At 37.9% G+C, this 17588-nt stretch overlaps 2 protein-coding genes across 2 annotated transcripts in view; one reads left to right on the top strand and one right to left on the bottom strand.

Moving 5' to 3' along the window:
• Positions 1–10728, bottom strand: part of mapk1 (mitogen-activated protein kinase 1) — a 32943-nt gene extending 22215 nt beyond the window's left edge. Inside the window, exon 1 of the mRNA XM_044331647.1 lies at positions 10330–10728. Within this exon, the coding sequence (XP_044187582.1) occupies positions 10330–10475 (146 nt within the window). The 5' untranslated portion in view covers positions 10476–10728. The remainder of the gene's footprint in view (positions 1–10329) is intronic.
• Positions 10729–14151: 3423 nt separating this feature from the next.
• LOC122970015 (cilia- and flagella-associated protein 251-like) lies at positions 14152–17385 on the top strand. Its single transcript, XM_044336101.1, has 3 exons — positions 14152–14586; positions 15061–15307; positions 16345–17385. The coding sequence occupies exons 1-3, from the start codon at positions 14152–14154 to the stop codon at positions 16611–16613; spliced, it is 951 nt and encodes a 316-aa protein (XP_044192036.1). The 3' UTR covers positions 16614–17385.
• Positions 17386–17588: the final 203 nt, after the last annotated feature.

Raw genomic sequence — 17588 nt, 5'->3', positions numbered from 1 at the left:
TGCGGGGCCAAACACTTAGCTTCTAATTACGAGTTCAGTTCATGTGTCAGACTTACAACTACAAACTGTAGTACAGAAAATTCATAAAACGAGTGGGATTACTGATTTTTTGTAGACTTTCATGCTTCTCAAATGGTGTTTCAAGCCTAACCTAAGAAATGTGTTAACAAAGGCGGCATATATGGTACCAAATCTACTGACATTGGTAAAAAAAATCAGCCACGCTAGCAGCTCTGTGAGGCGGTGCTTTGAGCTAAATGTTAACTAGAAGAGCGCAGTCAGTAGAATGCAGATCTCCGCCAGGTGTTCACAGTCAAGATGGCGGCAAAGATAACAAAAATGGGGACTTATTCATCATCGTACCACGCCTAACTTAAGTGGACCATACTACGGTTCAAGATGAGACCAAACCTTTTTATGGATGTCAGTTTTTGAGCCAAAGGTCTCCAACTGTTTTTAGCTAGGCGATTGCCAGAAATGCCTTTTGCTATGTCGTAACGCGCATCGTAAAATGGAATCTAAGCTTTACAATACTCATAAGGAATGTTATCAATATGTATATGAATTCGCAACACAACCTGCTCTCAAGGTACCGACATTTGGCACCGATTGATCTAACGTGGCGACAAGGCATGATTGGTCGTCCCAGAGCGGAAACAAGATTCCAAACCGAAACAGTTGTTGATCACTCGCGTCCCTACCGGCTGGTTAAGAGAAGTGAAGAGTCAGCAGTCAATGGCGGAATAAAAAAAGGTTTTTTAAAGATTGTGAATCACCGCAACCACGAGCGGTGTTTGAGCATACAGTCATAAATCAATTAATAGAGTTGTACAAAACGCAGCAGCGAGACTCCAACAAAAACCAAGAAAAGAGAATATTTTCCTCCAATTTTAATGACCTTACACTGGCTGCCCATTTGTTTTAGGGTTGATTTTAAGATTTTACTTATTACTTTTAAAACCCTTCATGGCCTGGACCCAGAATATATATGAACTGCTCTCTACTTATCAACCAGATGTTCAGACTGTTCCCATCTCACACTTAAAGACTGAAAGGTGGCAGAGCGTTTGCTGTTGGGGTTCCTCAGCTGTGGAACGACCTGCCTTCAAATCACGTTTGAGGATTTATTTTTATCGAAAGGCTTTCTTATAATTTTTATGTTTATTTTTACTCAACTGTTGTGTTGTACTGTGCTTTGTTCTTGACGTTGCGCTTGGGTCTTGAGCTGTTCTATTTTTGGGTTTCAGTTCACCCACTGTTTTTGCATTTTGTCCTCGATGTTTTGTTTGTGGTTTTAAGTCATCCTTTGTGTTTAGGTTTTGTTCCTCTTTCACTCCTTGTGTCTGTCTGTTTGTTCGTACGTGACCGCAGGGCAGGAATTGTTCCACAGCCAAACCGCAAGCTCCGTAGATGCCCCAGAGTTTCGCCGTAATGCCCCTTCTAAAATTAACTAAGTAAACATTAACAGCTAACCTGCTAGCTAACATTAGCTAACAATTAACATTATGTGAGGAGCACAAGCAGCTAAACACTGTACAGTGTAAGTATTGCTACATGTTGTGTTTTTAAGTTTACCGGGATATTGCTGCATAGTGTTAGCTAACTACGAACGTACACAGAGTTTATAACTTGCTGTGAGATCTGACGGGTTTCTACTTTTTCAGCACAATGCAACATTAACACACACACTTTAATAAACTCAATACTGTTCTTCAACACGCTGACTCTGAATTGTTGATTGTACACCATTTTGTCTTCATAAAATGTAATTATCACTTATTGTTATTGTACCTTTGGTTTTGTATGAGTTCATTGTGAAGCACTTTGTAACGCTTGTTTTGATAAGTGCAATACAAATAAACTTTTTTATTATTATCATTATTATTATTAAATGTGCACAAAAAATATTACGCTGTAGCTGCTGACAGATACACACATGACCAAACACATGTTCCCTTCCAGATTTACACCTGGCATGATGATGTTTAGCAGGTGTACAGGTTTACCATGTTCACCCTTTTAGTTTTGGGTGATAGCATGCTAATATCTTCTAATTAGCACTGAACACAAAGTTCCAGCTGAGGCTGATGGGAACGTCATTAGCTTTTAAAGCTTTTGGTCATAAACCAAATTGAAATTTTGACCTAATGATGGTGCTGGGAGAAAAGTCGGGGATCACCAAAGTAATCAGTGATTAGGAAGTATCCCTGAGCCGCAATGAATGTCTGTACAAAGTGTGTTGAACCAACCAACTGACAGACTTTGCCATCCATAGAACGGTAAAAATCTACTTTCTTTACAGTCAACCAACACCTGCTGCAGCTGATAAAATTTGTAAAAAAGTAGCAATGAGATGTCATCCCGCTGTTTTGATTACTCCGACTTGACATGACCGCAGACAAAGGGCGCAATCTGACGATCACGTATCTTTTTTAAAACATAAAACTTTTTCTAAGCCACTTCAGCAGCATTCCCCCATCATCTAACCGTTCATGTGGGCGAGTTGAAAATGCAGAGTGTGCCACGGCAACCTCTGAATATCATCACAGAGGTTGATACAGTGATACAGTATCTTGTGATTGTGTAAGCAGACCGTGTGCACGAACTGAGGCTTGTGTTAAGAGGTTCAGCGTAGCGTCAATCTGTGCAGCCCTTAGCTGCTGGAAAGCCCTGACATGCAACAACCTCAACAAGAGGCTACTGAAAACAAAAATAGGCCTACTCTGAAAATGACACAGACATGCCTCACAGTCGACCGCCCTCTTCCCATACAGTTAAACAAAACTACATTTTGTTATACAGCATAAAACACAAACTCAACACTTTGGGAAGTACAAAGAAAGGTCTGGTTATCAGTATGTTATTCTACAAACACCTGAAGAGACTAAATTTAAAATGTTTTATTTCTATAATGGCTCCAAGGAGCAGAGATTATTTTCAGCCTTCAGTCCACCTTTCCTTTTTAAAGCTACACTATTACTAAAAGAAAGCAATATAAAATAATAAAACTACAGCTCTAATGACATCTTATAAGGGTACCAAGACTCATTAGAGCTGTAAAATGCCAACAAAATAACTGTTAACTGGTTAAGATACTAAAATCTTGCAGTCCAGAGCAGTAGTCAATTCCAATTTAACTTGGAAAATGGACAGCAACACCAAGTATCATGTTTCAGCCTCTTAGGAAGACAGATAAAAGATATTTTCTATGAGAAAATACACCAAGAACATAGACTGTATATAAAGATGGACATGGCGAGGTGTAATGTCATCCATTGGTTTGCATCGGAGCCAGTTCGAAGCCCAGAGTTGCTGCTTATAGTCGGCATCATCTTTTCCGTTTGGAGCCAGGACACTCCAAATAAGGATGGCGGGGTGTTGCCTGGAAAGACGCCCCGCTACCTCGGACCCAAGCTAATGCTAGCATACTGGGAACACTGAGCGATGCGCTTTTGGGCCAGTGTTAGCTACTTTAGCTAAACTGTGCTAACAGGGCAGGTATCGTAATCGAGTAACATTAAACTTACCAAAATATTGCGACATCAAAACTACTGTAAGTCTTCAAATCTTATTAACGGAGAAGTAATTCCCAAAATGAGCACCAGCACTCTTATTAGAGGGCCAGAATTTAGTGATTGGGAACCAAAAACTAGTGGAACAGAAGCTAACCTGGAAGCAGAGTAGAGATTTTGGCTCTATTAACATACTCATAACGAGGGCTTCAGATCAAATGTTGGTGACAAGACAAAATTGTCGTAGAAGGCTGCAAATGTAGTTGTGATAATTACCTCTTCGGAGGTTTTGGTTGTTGCCAAGCACATCTAGATTTTTACAAGACAACATGAATCAGAGCCATCTGTATGTTACTGAAACCAGTCAATCACAACAGGGGAGGACCACCATATCGATCACATGACTCTATTATCAGACATGAGACTACAGCTGAAACCATTCGTTGATCGACAGACAATTAAATAGCAGCAACTCTGATGATTGATTTTGTAAATGTTTTCTTTTGCACAAACCTCCATAATTCACTGCTTACAGCTTCCCGAATGTGAATATCTTCTGCTTTTCCTCATCTTCTATGATACTTCATTATCGATTCATCTGTAGATTATTTTCTTGATTAAACGATTGGTTGTTTAGTCTATGAAATGTCAGAGAACAGTGTAAAATCACCACTTCCAAAATCCCAAGATGATGTCCTCAAATATCTTCTTTTGTCCTGAAAAACAGCCCACAGCTCAAAGATAATCTGTTAACCATAATAGAAACCAGAAATATTCACATCTGAGACGCTGAAACCAGAGAATTTGGACATTTGTTTCTTAAACGATTAATCAATGATCGAAATAGTTGGTGATTAATTGGCAACTAATGATTAATTGACTAATCATTGCAGCTTTAAAAAGAATATCATTGGGTTTTCAACTGTTAGTAGGACAACACAAGCAATCTGGGCTCTCAGATATTTTAATGGGTATTTATCCAGTATTTTCTGACATTTTATAGACCAAACAATTAATGTGCTTCCATATGAACCGCATCTTTCCAAACCCATGATCAGCTGCGAATTCACATCTTTAATCTTGCTCTTAGTGCATGATTTTCTGTGTGATTAAGTTAGCTAACAAGCTGTAACAGTAAAAGAAGACAAAGACAGTGGAGAGACATGTTGTCATGGAAACGGTAAACAGCATCTTAGCTTCAGGCTTATTACGTGATAAAATTATCTCAACTCAAAGTCCACTTGCTAGCTTTTTCCTGAGCTATTAACGGCATCAACAAAGATCTTCATCAGTGAACACAACTGGTTCAGGTGTCACATCGGGTGTTTGATGCTGTTTGTGGGACCGATAAGGAAATAAGGACTCTGTAAAAAATATGTTTTTAAATCACATCTGTCACTCATTGTTTGAATGCTGGAATGTGCATCACTCAAATCCACTTTTTTTTTTTTTTTTTAATCTTTTAGGACTCAGGACTACAGCTGCTACAATTAGTTTAAATTAAAAATTCTCTTCCAGCTTTTTAAATGTGAATATTTTCTGGTTTCTTTGGTCTTCTACGATAGTCATAGATCAAACAATTATCTGATTAATCCAGAGAAAAATTAACAATGACAATAATTGTTAGTTGCATTTCTACTCAAAGTGTGGTGAAAACCAATGTGACTTACAAAACACTTGTTAACTAGACAGTTTTATCTAATTATAAGAAACAAATCCATCTCTATCTTACAAATGTATGTGTGATTTTTCCATTTAAATCTTTCAGGTTATTAAAACGTGATCATGTACATATTTGTGATCTTATGTTGTTTAACAGATCTGTGTTTGAAATGTGTATTTTGCATAAAATGTCACAATATTACAGCCTTAGGGAAGCTGTTTATAAATACGCAACACCAATATACTGCGGGTGTGCTACCACTGTGGAAAGCATGATATAAAAGAACGTCTTGATGATGATTTAAAAATATTTCAGTTGCAAACCAAGTGCTGACTATGAAGTACACACTGCACCACTTTCTCTGGCTGCTGCACATCAAAGCAACATGACCAACTGACTCAAAACCACAGGTTTCAAGAAGAACGCAGCAAGACAAGTGCAAGGAGGCCGAGGCTGACACATCACCCACTCCAACTGCCTCTGAGGGGAACACGAGCACGCCAAAAATACAGAAAGTACTTTACCAAAAGTAAAGAACTGAGATATTACGTGATCATACATGAGTAAAGATCATAGTAAAGCTTAAAGAATACGAAACTGTCTATGTAGCTCTCACTGCTTGTATAAAAAGGTGCTGATGCAGACATTTAAGGGCCACATGAAAAAGATTAAAAACTTACAGAACTACAAATATGAATATGTAACAGAAGTTCCTCCTTGAAAACACATAATATAAATTCTCTCTCAAAACATACAGTTTATGTTGTTGCATTTTGAGGCCCCCCCATGATCCACTTACAAGGCTTGTAAAAGAAAGAAAAGCTCACATTTACTGGATATGATGAAGTTCTAGTAACCTGTTTTTCTGCCACCTTAAAGATTTTGGCATCATGGGGAGCCAAAACAAATACAGTTCCAGTCCCTGCAACCTTAGTCAAGCACGGTAGACCTGTCTGTGCCTGTTGCTGTAATTTATGATCTCTGATGTCAGGAACTAAGAGATATCGAAATATGAGCCTTACCTTTTTACTCATAAATCATTGTGTTTTGGGGTTTTTTTTTTTTTCCTGTGGCTGGTTGAGATTCTCGCTCCTATAACGTGCCACTGTTCCTTTGGAAGATCGTCAAGACTCATGTTTTATGGCATCCTAGCTTAATTTTTGGTGTTGTGAACCAAACGAGTTAGTTCACACCTTCCCAAAAGAAGCCTCAAAACAACTTTTGAGCCATCAAACCCGCCAATGCTGGCCTAGCTGGAAGCACCACCTCACCATCATTTGGTTTACAGTGGGATGAGGGGAGCGGCGATAAAAGATGCTTCATCTTGGAGGAAACCAGCAAAGAGGACAGCAAAATATTAACTTCATTCTAGAGGGAAAAAAAAACAGTATTTTGTGTTTATGTGTTTCATATTACTGAAAGCAGTTTTTGGAATAACCAAAAAGAGAAAGAACAGGTAGTGAGCAGATGCACGGACGTCAGCAGAGGTGTTGTGACCCCTCAAATATTTGAAATTATATGGGTTTAGAAATTCTATTTTCACAATAAAGGTTTTAAACAAATGTTGGTTTTCTGTATGTTTTTATTCGTATTTAACTGTGTCTGCTACACACAGCCCCCCTCTGTGTTCAGGCTACTTGGTTCGTTCCAGCTTGAAAGCTCTACGTAGTTATCAGCGGTGCTCGTAGAGCCGCTCAGATTTACAAAGTCAAGAGATAAATAGTGTCAGTAAAAACTGTTGCTACATGTCTGTGAGCTTTCTTTACTTAACGTAAAATAATCAGCTGTGCTGGCTAGCTAACCAGCTAACATTACCCTGGAGTTTAAAGCCTTTTCACTAACGTTTTCTTGTAATAAGTGTCACTGAATTATAGTTCTAGATAGTTACTGGTAAGGGGTTGGCGTTTGATCATAAACATATAAGGCAAAGCCAATAATTACTGGTAACAACTTTGTTTGCGGTGAACATTCGCAATGTGAAACTGTGCCCCCTCTAAAATATTGACCACATGAAACCCCTGATGGCCAACATGGATGAACAGATAAAGAAAAAGCCTACACAGAAATCGATACGGAAACAACAGAAAGTTCAAGGAGTAAAATGTCACAGTGCAACCCCAAATGACTCACTAACAGGTGACAGTAAAGTGCAGAAACCACCACGATGATGAGCACTGCAAAAAGTTCCCTCAAGTTACCACCAACATGAATTGTTGGCTAAGAGGACGACCTGCCCAGTGTTCCTTTAAAAACAGGAAGTACTTTCTGTTGTCTTTGCAAAGTGTCAAGGAGGGCATAACAGCCGAGATTAATGTCGCCATCCCTGAACCTAATTTTGCTCATGCCGGCAAGTTTGGTCAAATATTTTACCGGCTGTGTGCTGGTCATGAGATGAACCCTTAAATAAGCTTACGGATGGACATTTTGTTTTAATCTTTTTGTTTTAAACCAAGGACGGTTTGCAGCAACGGGCTTTTCTTTTTCTCGCTTTGCGCCTTTCGCAATTGCGACTGAAGGATGCACCACTGGGGCCCAACCAGGATGTTTAGTTATGTTTCATTATCATTCAATCATTCCATGACCATTTCCAAAAAAAACTTTTTTTGTTTATTTATAAAAGACACTTTAAATTACACACCAACATTTTAAAAACATACATGTAAATCTGCTAAACAGAAAATTTGCACTTGAACTCCCAACACAAAAGCTGTTGGGCAAACCAAATGAATAAATGAATGAATGAAATATATGGAATGCATAAATAATATATCATTTTAATAGTTCAAAATGTTTTTAAACAGTCAGTAGACATAGTTTAGGAGATATTTATCCATCGGGGAGCCATGATGGAATTCATAAAATGGTGTACAACGTTAAAAAAGCTTGATGTATCGCTATATTAACAGGTATAACAGATTCATTTCTTGATTATTTTGACTAGTAAGTTATTATTATTGTAGTGTAAATTGCAAAAAAATATTGATAAATGCACAGAGAGTGTATTCTGTTGCAGTTTTGTCAAAACAAAACAGTCAAAACATGCAAAGATATCATGTTTACAGCGATACAATGTAGAAAAAAAGCAGCACAACTTCACTTTTGATCATCTGAAACCAGCAAATATTTGATATTTTTACTTTTTAAATGACGATTAATCAACAGTCAATATTGTGTTGTCGGAGCTGAATTTCTGAAATGATTACGATTTGAATTGCGGTTATGTCACCCACCTTCCAGCTAACCATCACTTTACAGCGTTAAGCACATACTCTTAAGTATTATTGACTCTCTTAAAGCTAGAGCAATCTCACAGACAACTCTGTACGACTGAAGACTGAGGCTTTAATGGTAAAATCTATTTTATCTGGTCCGCTTGCCTTTTAGCTACAGTATGTACCAGTCATTTGTTGACGGGGGGGGGGGGGGGGGAGATCATACGAGTAACAACCGTGGCTGTGTACTTTTGGAGAGTTTTCCATTCTCCAGACAAAAAAGATGCTAAACAACCTGCTGTGCCTCTTCTCTGTAGGCTGGCTATGTGTCAAACCAGTGTTCTCAGAAAACTCAGCTCCTCTCACCACAGAAGAAAAGGAAAAAAAACTACTCTGCTGTTGTTTGACACTAGGACAATATATTATGTAATATTGTACAGTGTGCACATTTAAAGTCAACTACATTTCCACAGGCTAAAGAAACAACAAGACTGAGTGTTTTAAAAGAGACGGGTAGAATTTGACTTAATCTGCATTGAGATACACTGAAAATTACATTGTATTTTTCTTCTTTTGGGTTGATTATCATGATTTACACTATAAATTTACAATTTACAAAATTACAAAGTGCCATTTATATTCAAGAATGGGGATAAAATCAACATACCACAAATAAAACGGTGCATGACTTGATTTTTGATTAGTTTATCTTCCCCTACATCATCACTATATCATCACAACATATCAGCAGGTTGAAAATACAACTTCCAGATAAGGTTGTGCCGACGAATTCCTTCATATACGATATGTAACCAGCTTTCAGCATCAACTTCTGAACCAAACATACAAGGAAAACCCTTTACGGTACCTTTTACTAACTCATTATGCAGATATCACAAACTAAATCTAGTTTATGGGTGAGAACATATCATGCTGTATATCATATAGTGAAGAAAAAATGAGATGATATAGTATCAAATCACTGTAAATTCACTGCTGATTATCAGTGAAAACCTATATGTTATCCTGAATGGATTTTATAATAATATGGGAGACAGAAACCACCACAATGTCAAGAACAATCACTCTAAGGAGGATTGCACACACCCTTTTAGATCCAAGCTGTAGAAATAATCTTGAAAAATAAGCAAATTTGGTCAGTTTAAATGCTTTTATATTATGTTTAGGGCAACAAGATGCCATAAAAAAAAAAACTTAATTACTAATTTGGGAAACAGAAATTACCACAAGATTTGATTAATTAACTGTAAATTTAAAGTGGAGGACTGCACACACCCTTTTACATCCAAGCTGTAGAAATATTGTTGAAATATTACCATATTTGAACAGTTTAAATGCTGTATGTTATCTTTAGGGCAACAAGATGCCATAAAAACTTAATTACTACTGATTCGTCTGTTTAAATCACTGTAAATTTAAAGTGGAAGACTGCACACACCCTTTTAGATCCAAGTTGTACAAATAACATTAAAAATGACTAGAATTGATCATTTTAATTGCTCTATGCTATATTTAGGGCGACATGATGTCATTAATACGTAATTAAAAGTGATTAAATGACATTTTCTGTAGGTTTATCGTTGATACAAGTTAGTACTTGCTAAATAAGGAGCAATGACTCCTTATCAGCGATCATTTCAGCGCAAAAAACACCAAATTTGAGTCCAATCATCTACAAATTCAGCCGTGACTTATTGTTTTTTTCCTCACGGACGGACGCTGTCTTCATTTAACTGACATCAGGTTGACACTGTTGCTCGCTAACTAAAACATAACATTAGCCAAGTTATTGTATTTAACAGAAAATATGTAAGTTAGCTAACGTTAAGTCGCGTTAAAATAAGAAGAAGAGGTGTAAACTCTGTCGTTATACAGTAACTTGTGTAGCGGGATGGATAAACGAGTCTTCGGGTAGACTTACCACACCATCCCGTAGGCTCCCTCCCCGATGTAGGAGAGGTTGCTGTACCGAGGGCCGACGTCGAAGGCCTGCCCGCGGACCAGCTCCGTTCCCGGCCCGGGGCTGGGGCCGCAGCCAGCAGGGGCAGACACCGCAGCTGTCGCCATTATGAGCACTGGCTTTTTTTTTTTCTTTTTTTTTTTTTTAAAGAATGTATTTATTTTACAAAAGCTATCAAATAAAAACTAGCCACAAAAAAAATGATTGTGTTAATATCCGTCGTCGCTGTGACTTCAGCAGAGTTTACGGTGTGGCAAGAGGCCTTCAGGACGTGTGGAGTGTTTTTCTTTCCGTTAACGTGCGTTCAGAGAGCGACCACACCGCTGCTGAGCTGACGCAGGCAGGCAGGAGCGAGCTGCAGGAAATAACGGAGGCGGTCATGTGACCTGGTGTTTTCTTTTTTTTTTTTTCTTTCCATTTTTTTCTTTCTTTCTTTTCTTTTCTTTTTTTTTTTTTTTTTTGTTTAGATGACTAGTGTTGCCTTCAGGTACTGCTTTGACTCAGTGGCACAATCAAAAATGCTCCAGTTAAACAAAAAGTGTACGTGGTGGTGTTTGAGTCTCTGCCAGTTACCCAATTACTGTATTTAAAGGACAGGTTCACAATTTTTTAGGTCTGTCTTTAAAACAACAGTCAGGTGCCCACATGAACATTGAAAAAGGTTTTCCTTCCCTCCTTTAAATGTGCTTTCAATGTAAGCGATGGGGCCCAAAATCGACAATGTGTCCACATAGTAATTTTGTGCAAAAATGCATTTAAAAGTTGATGTGAAGCTTATATGAGGCTTCAGCAGTTTGAGTTAGTCATATCAAGTGGATATCTGCCACATTTACTGTCTTTTTAGCATCAAATTCCCTCTTTGTGTTTCCCTGTCGAGCTGCGGTGGAAGTATAGCAACAAAAAGAGAGACTTTGGCGCTAAAAAGACTGTAACGTTGAAAGATATCTACTTGATTTGACTCATTTGGATGCTGAAGCTTTAAATCAAAAAAATTAAAGGACAGGTTCACAAATTTCCAAGTCTGTCTCTAGTGAGGTGTGCTTGTTATGACAGGGTTCGTAGTTAAACGACAGGTTCACAGTTTTTCAAGTCTGTCTTAAAACAGCAATCAGGTGCCTAAATGAACATTGAAATTGTTTTTTTTTTCTTGCCATAATCATTCCTCCTGTTCATACTGACCATTAGAAGATCCCTTCATAAGGCACTTACAGCATGATCACTAAAGTGTGCTTCTTTCATAAATATAAGAAACACATTATAGATAGATATGAGAAACCTTCTCATACAGTCTCAGTGATGCATAAAATGAGCCAGATTTAGTTTTTTATTGTCCTTTTAATGCAATACCTAAGTACGATACAAAAATAGATTTTTAAAAAACATGGACGAAGCACAAAGAGCGAATGAAACATTTAATTTAGCTAGTTGCCTAAAACCTGAGGAACAAAATTCACTTTTAGGATAAACTTTAGGCTTGTTGCATTTCTTTTCTCTCCTCTGATAATTGGTGCACAGTTTATGTGAAATTTTGACCATAAAAACTTGTTACCTAAACTATATATATGCATATATACTGTTATGATCAGTGTTTTCTTTTGGTTTCGATCGTATGTCACCAGGAGATGTGTTATTATAGTTTTAATGTTTGATATATCTTATAATGTCATGTAGATTTGGCGGTGACCCAGAGTTTAGTGAAGTGTGCTTGTGATCAGAGGGTTTGTAGTTAAAGGCCTGTGCTGGCAGGATAAGTTCATATAGTCAAAGTGAAAGAGTGTTTTTACTTGGAACAGGATCACAATGCTGATGTTCTGTTCTATGTGAGAACACCAACATCATAATGGAAGAGTTCCGCAACATTTGCATAAATGCAGGTTCTAAGAATTCTACAGTCATTTCCAACCCAACCTTTGAAGAGGTAAGACCACTTTTTAGCAGGGAAAAACCAGCTTTTAAATGTAGTTATTTCCCTTTGATAAACATGTTTTGTGTTGAGAAAGAAGGAAATTAATTTTCACAGCATTATTCTGTGAAGAAAATAACTTTTCTCATTAGATACATGCAAGATAACAACACTAAGATGGGTTACTTTTGCTGTACAAGTCTACTTTTTATGTTGCATAACATAATTATATTTTATGTTATGTAAAATTATATAATTATATATTTTGTATACTTAGTTTTTCATATTGCCTTAATTGCATGTGTGAAAAATGGACTGCACTTGTAGTTTTTCTTTGCTCTTGAGGAAAATTCATATTGACACAGAGGTGTACAGTTCTTGCACTTTTGCATTTTTTTTCAAAGATGCCTTTTGAATTAAAGATTACTTACAAGGCATTTTAGTAAATATGACTCCTAATTCCCTTTTTATTTTTGTTAAATTCTGTGCACTTGTTGTTGATCTCAAAGTTTTCTTATCATGTTACAGAAGAGACTTATCATGAGCTAATCATACGCTTTGCTTTCATTGTAGTACTGAGTGCTTGCTCTGTTCCAATTATGTTTTTTAATCATTATTACCAATAATAGTATTATTATTATTATTATTATTAAACCAAAAGAAAACACTGATCATAACAATATATACACACATCTATATAATTTAGGCTGCATGTTTTTATGTGGAGAAGTTCACATAAATTGTGCACCAGCTGGCGGGGCTGTGGCCTGGTAGAACCATCTTACTTTTTATTAAGAATATTACCAGAAGACAACAATCAGACATTACTACTGAGGGTCCTTCTTCTAATCGCTAAGAAAATAATCACGGTCTCCTGGCTGAAGCCGCAGCCCTCCACGGTAACACAATGGAGGGAGAAAGTTAAGGATGTTTACTACATAGAAAACATAATTGCAAGGTTGCAATAAAAAAACAGACGTATTCCTGACCAAATGGTCCCCAGTTATTTCAGATGTTTTCAACTGATGTGATCTAAGAGATAGTGAAACAATTCCTGCGGATTTCTTTTCTCCTCATTTAGATGTAAACACTACGTGTTTTTTCATTATTTATTTGTTTTCTCTGTGTTTGTGGACAAATGTCACTATCCATCCCCCTTTTCTTTTGAGAATGGGAACTATATATGGACATTGAGGGGATGCTGAAATCCATGGACTGCCCCCTAAGACATTTATACCTGTGTTATGTCTCTGAACATGTGACTGTACTGTATGACTGCACGTGATAAAAGGAAATTCTTTTAAAAAAAGAGAGAGAGAAAAGAAATGCTACAAGCCTAAAGTTTACCCTAAAAGTTTATTTCCCTCATTCTTTAGATAACTGTCTTAATTAAATGTTTCAATACAACAATACTGCAATACATTTTCAATGAATATAATGATTTTAGATGTATTATATGTCTGACAGACATTAGTACTTGATTTGAACGTCATTGCAGTCTTGAAATCTCTCTTGCTTTTCTTTTAAGAAAGTCAGTTTAGTAAGAAAAATGTGTTCAATGTGTTGCTATAAAAAAAATAATCTGTCAGTGAAATAATCGCTCCGTGTGTTTGTCTCTGCAGTTCAACAACGTCGGCACACATCATTGAGTCATTGTCATTGAGAGTATGAATAAATCCAGTCGTGGAGACTTTGAAGACTCCTTTACGAGACTTTGGTCTCCAGGAGATATCGACACGGACAGAGGAAGACAGGAGCCAGAGGAGCGAAGGAAGAGGACGATGGCCCAGTTCCAGGAGAGGGGCAGGAGAAAGGAGGAGAGGGAGAGACAGGTGGATGAACAGAAAGAAAGAGAGGAGCAGGAGAAGAATGACAGTGGGATGGAGAGAGTGAAGACGATACTGGTCAAGCCATGGATCTTTGCAAAGAAGGAGAAGGAAATACAGGTGGATAAACAGAAAGGAAGAGAGGAGCCGGAGGAGCTAGTGGAGCTAGTGGAGCTAGAGGAGCTAGTGGAGCTAGAGGAGCTAGAGGAGCTGGAGGAGCCAGAAGAGCCAGAAGAACCAGAGGAGCCAGAAGAGCCAGAAGAACCAGAAGAACCAGAGGAGCGAAGGAAGGGGACAATGGCGCAGTTCCAGGAGTGGGCCAGGAGAAAGGAGGAGAGGGAAAGACAGGCAGGTAAACAGATAGAAAGAGAGGAGCAGGGGGAGAATGTCAGTGGGATAGAGGAGAGAGAGAAGGGGAGAGCGGTCAAGGCATGGACCTTGACAAAGGAGGAGAGTGAAATACAGGAGAAGTGGGAGAGGAGGGAAAGAGCAAGACAGGAGTGGTGGGAGAGGAAGGAAAGAATAAGACAGGAAAGGTGGGAGAGAGAAAGAAAGAAAAGGGAGGAGAAAGAAATGCAGAAGAGGAAGAAAGAGGAGAGAAAAAGACAGGAGATGATGGAAAAAGAAAAACAGAGGAGGGAGAAAAAAGAGAGCGATAGACAGGTGAGGAAGGTGAGGGAACAAGAGAAAAGGGAGAGGAAGGAGAGGGAAAGGCAGGAGAAGGAGGATAGAAAACGAGAGGAAAGGGAGAGAAAAGAGAGGGAAAGGCAGGAGAAGAAGGAAAGAAAACGAGAGAAAAGGGAGAGGGACGAGTTAGAAAAGCGGGCGAGGGAGGAGAGAAAACGAGAGAAAAGGGAGAGAGAGGAGTTAAAAAAGCAGGTGAGGGAGGAGAGAAAACGAGGGAAAAGGGAGAGGGAAGAGTTAGAAAAGCAGGTGAGGGAGGAGAGAAAAAGACAAAAGCAGGCAGAGAAAGAAAAAAGAAAGGGGGAAGAGATGGGGGTGACAGGTGTGGAGAAGGAACGAGAAAGGGGGGAAGAGGAAATAGAAAGCCAAGGGTGGAAAGGACAAGAAGAGGAGGAAACACAAAGAACGGCTCCAAAAGGTGGCCTCCTCTCCAGACTGAACATCTGGTGTATCAACTCCGGGAGAAGGAACATCACCAGAGCCATCAACAGGACCTATGAGAGGGAGTGGTTCATCGCACTTAGTCGTAAGTCCATTTACATTCTGTCACATAAAGTTTAGTAGCATCTTATCTTCATGTAATAACTAGTTTGTGTGGTTTTAACTTAGTGAAGAGACAGTTTCTACTTCAGGTTTTGTTCTCATTTCATTTCATGTGTTTATTCCAGTCCATAAGAAAACATATAAAACATACCAAACCCTATGTACACCATTTACACATATACAAAATATTATGTTTAACATACATAGAAGAAAACATTCAATTCATAAGTTCTTATAATGATTAACTCCAGAAACAGTGTCTTTAAATGGCAGAAAAGTATAGTCTGAAACCTAAACTTATTACTTCTACCCTTTTAGACTCATATAAACATTTTCACAGAAAAAGAAATGAAATAAAAAATGTCATTGTCCCTGTACATGTAGCGCATGAAGAAGATCAGAATACAATGATCATATTCATAACACAAGATTTAAATATGTTATTTCCTTTCACATTCTTTTTATACATTTTTTTTTAATTTTATGATTGTATTACACAGTTTTATTTCAGTTTGCAAGTTATTCCATAAATTAACTCCTTTTACTGTCTCCCTTTTATATCTGTTCTGATTTTTGGTTTCTTGAACATGCAGCTTCCTTTGAGGTTGTAACGACTTACTCTAGAGGCAAACATGTTTTGTATCTTTTCTAGTAGTGAGTTTTATAGGCTCTGAACATAATCAGTCCAAAATTATAATCGACAACGTGGGAATGTCAGTATCAGTCGATATTTACTGCCATTTATCATTCTTATTGCCCTTTCCTGTAGTATAAATAACACTGACATTGACATTAAGTGTTAACTTGGGAACAGCTGGTGCAGCTGTTCAGTTCAGTTAACTTGCTCAGTTAAGTCTGGGTTTTCCAATTCAGACTACTGGATCTCACTTAGTGAGACAGTGTCACTGTAACAAGCTGCAACAAAACAAAAATATATAAATGTGACCTGTTGACTCTTTTCTGTGGGGAGGGGTGCAGGTGTACATCTGAACTCCAGACTTACCTTTCATATATTTTTAGTTTCAGGCGACACGGTCAGACAACAGGAGATTAAGATATTGAGGGAGTGGCGTAGGAGGAGCGAGCTGCTCAGGTTAAAACGAACACTGGAAAATGAGAAGGCACAGGAAGAGGAGAAACAAAGACGGAAGAGGGAGATGAAGAGCAACTTAAAAGTAAGCCACAAACAAAGCAACAAGTCAGTATGGACCAGGATAAAAAAGGTGTTCAGGTCACGGAAACAAATATACACAGACATAGATGAATATCAAATTATTAACATCACCTGAGCAACCACCTAGTAATGCCCCAGCAGCCATCTCATAACACCCTTGATGCTGGCTTTAAAAATTTTAATTCAATTAATTACACACACACAGTAATTATTATTGGTATTATTACTATTATTGCTCTTGCTATACTATATATTCTACTTGAGCATAAAAATAAGTTTCAACAACAAATGTTGGAAACATCTTTATTTTTCAACATCTTTTTTAAACATTTTAAACATCTATCTTTTTTTTTACATCTTTTGATTTTCTCCCACATTCATGCTTAAATTGCGGGCAACCCTTACATAAAATTATTTAACAATTAATCCTCCACAGTCCAATAACTAAATTGAAAATAGACTCAACAATAGCCCTACTAAAATAACCTGAAATATATTTTAAGGCTTATTTGTGCAATTTTACTTGTCAAAGAATTTTTGAACACATCAAAGTCAGTAGGACACTTTTATTACCATTATGTTCTCTGAGGGGAGTCTCACTTTCCCAGACTTTGAAAACCCCTGGGTTACACTATAGCCTTACATTAGTTAAGGTTATCTTAGTGTAGGAAAATGCATAATGCTATTATTTAATTGAATTGTTAAAGCCAGCATCGAGGGTGTTATCAGATGTTTATTTTTTGTCACGCTGCACATCCCCTGAAGTCCTCTGGCCCCCCCTCAGGGGAGGCATGCCTCACACTTTGAAAACCGCTGGTCTAACCTAACCTAGCCTGACCTAACCTAACCTAACCTAACCTAACCTAACCTAACCTAACCTAACCTAACCTAACCTAAATCTAAACCTAACCTAAACCTAAACCTAACCTGACCTGACCTAACCTAACCTAACCTAACCTAACCTAAACCTAACCTAAACCTAACCTGACCTAACCTAACCTAACCTAACCTAGCCTGACCTAACTTAAACCTAACCTAACCTGACCTAACCTAACCTAACTTACCCTAAACCTAACCTGACCTGACCTAA

Source organism: Thunnus albacares, chromosome 2, assembly GCF_914725855.1.
Source record: "Thunnus albacares chromosome 2, fThuAlb1.1, whole genome shotgun sequence".
In the NCBI taxonomy this organism is placed as follows: domain Eukaryota; kingdom Metazoa; phylum Chordata; class Actinopteri; order Scombriformes; family Scombridae; genus Thunnus; species Thunnus albacares.
Note: the sequence above shows the minus strand (reverse complement) of the source record. Positions and strands in the feature narration are given on the sequence as shown.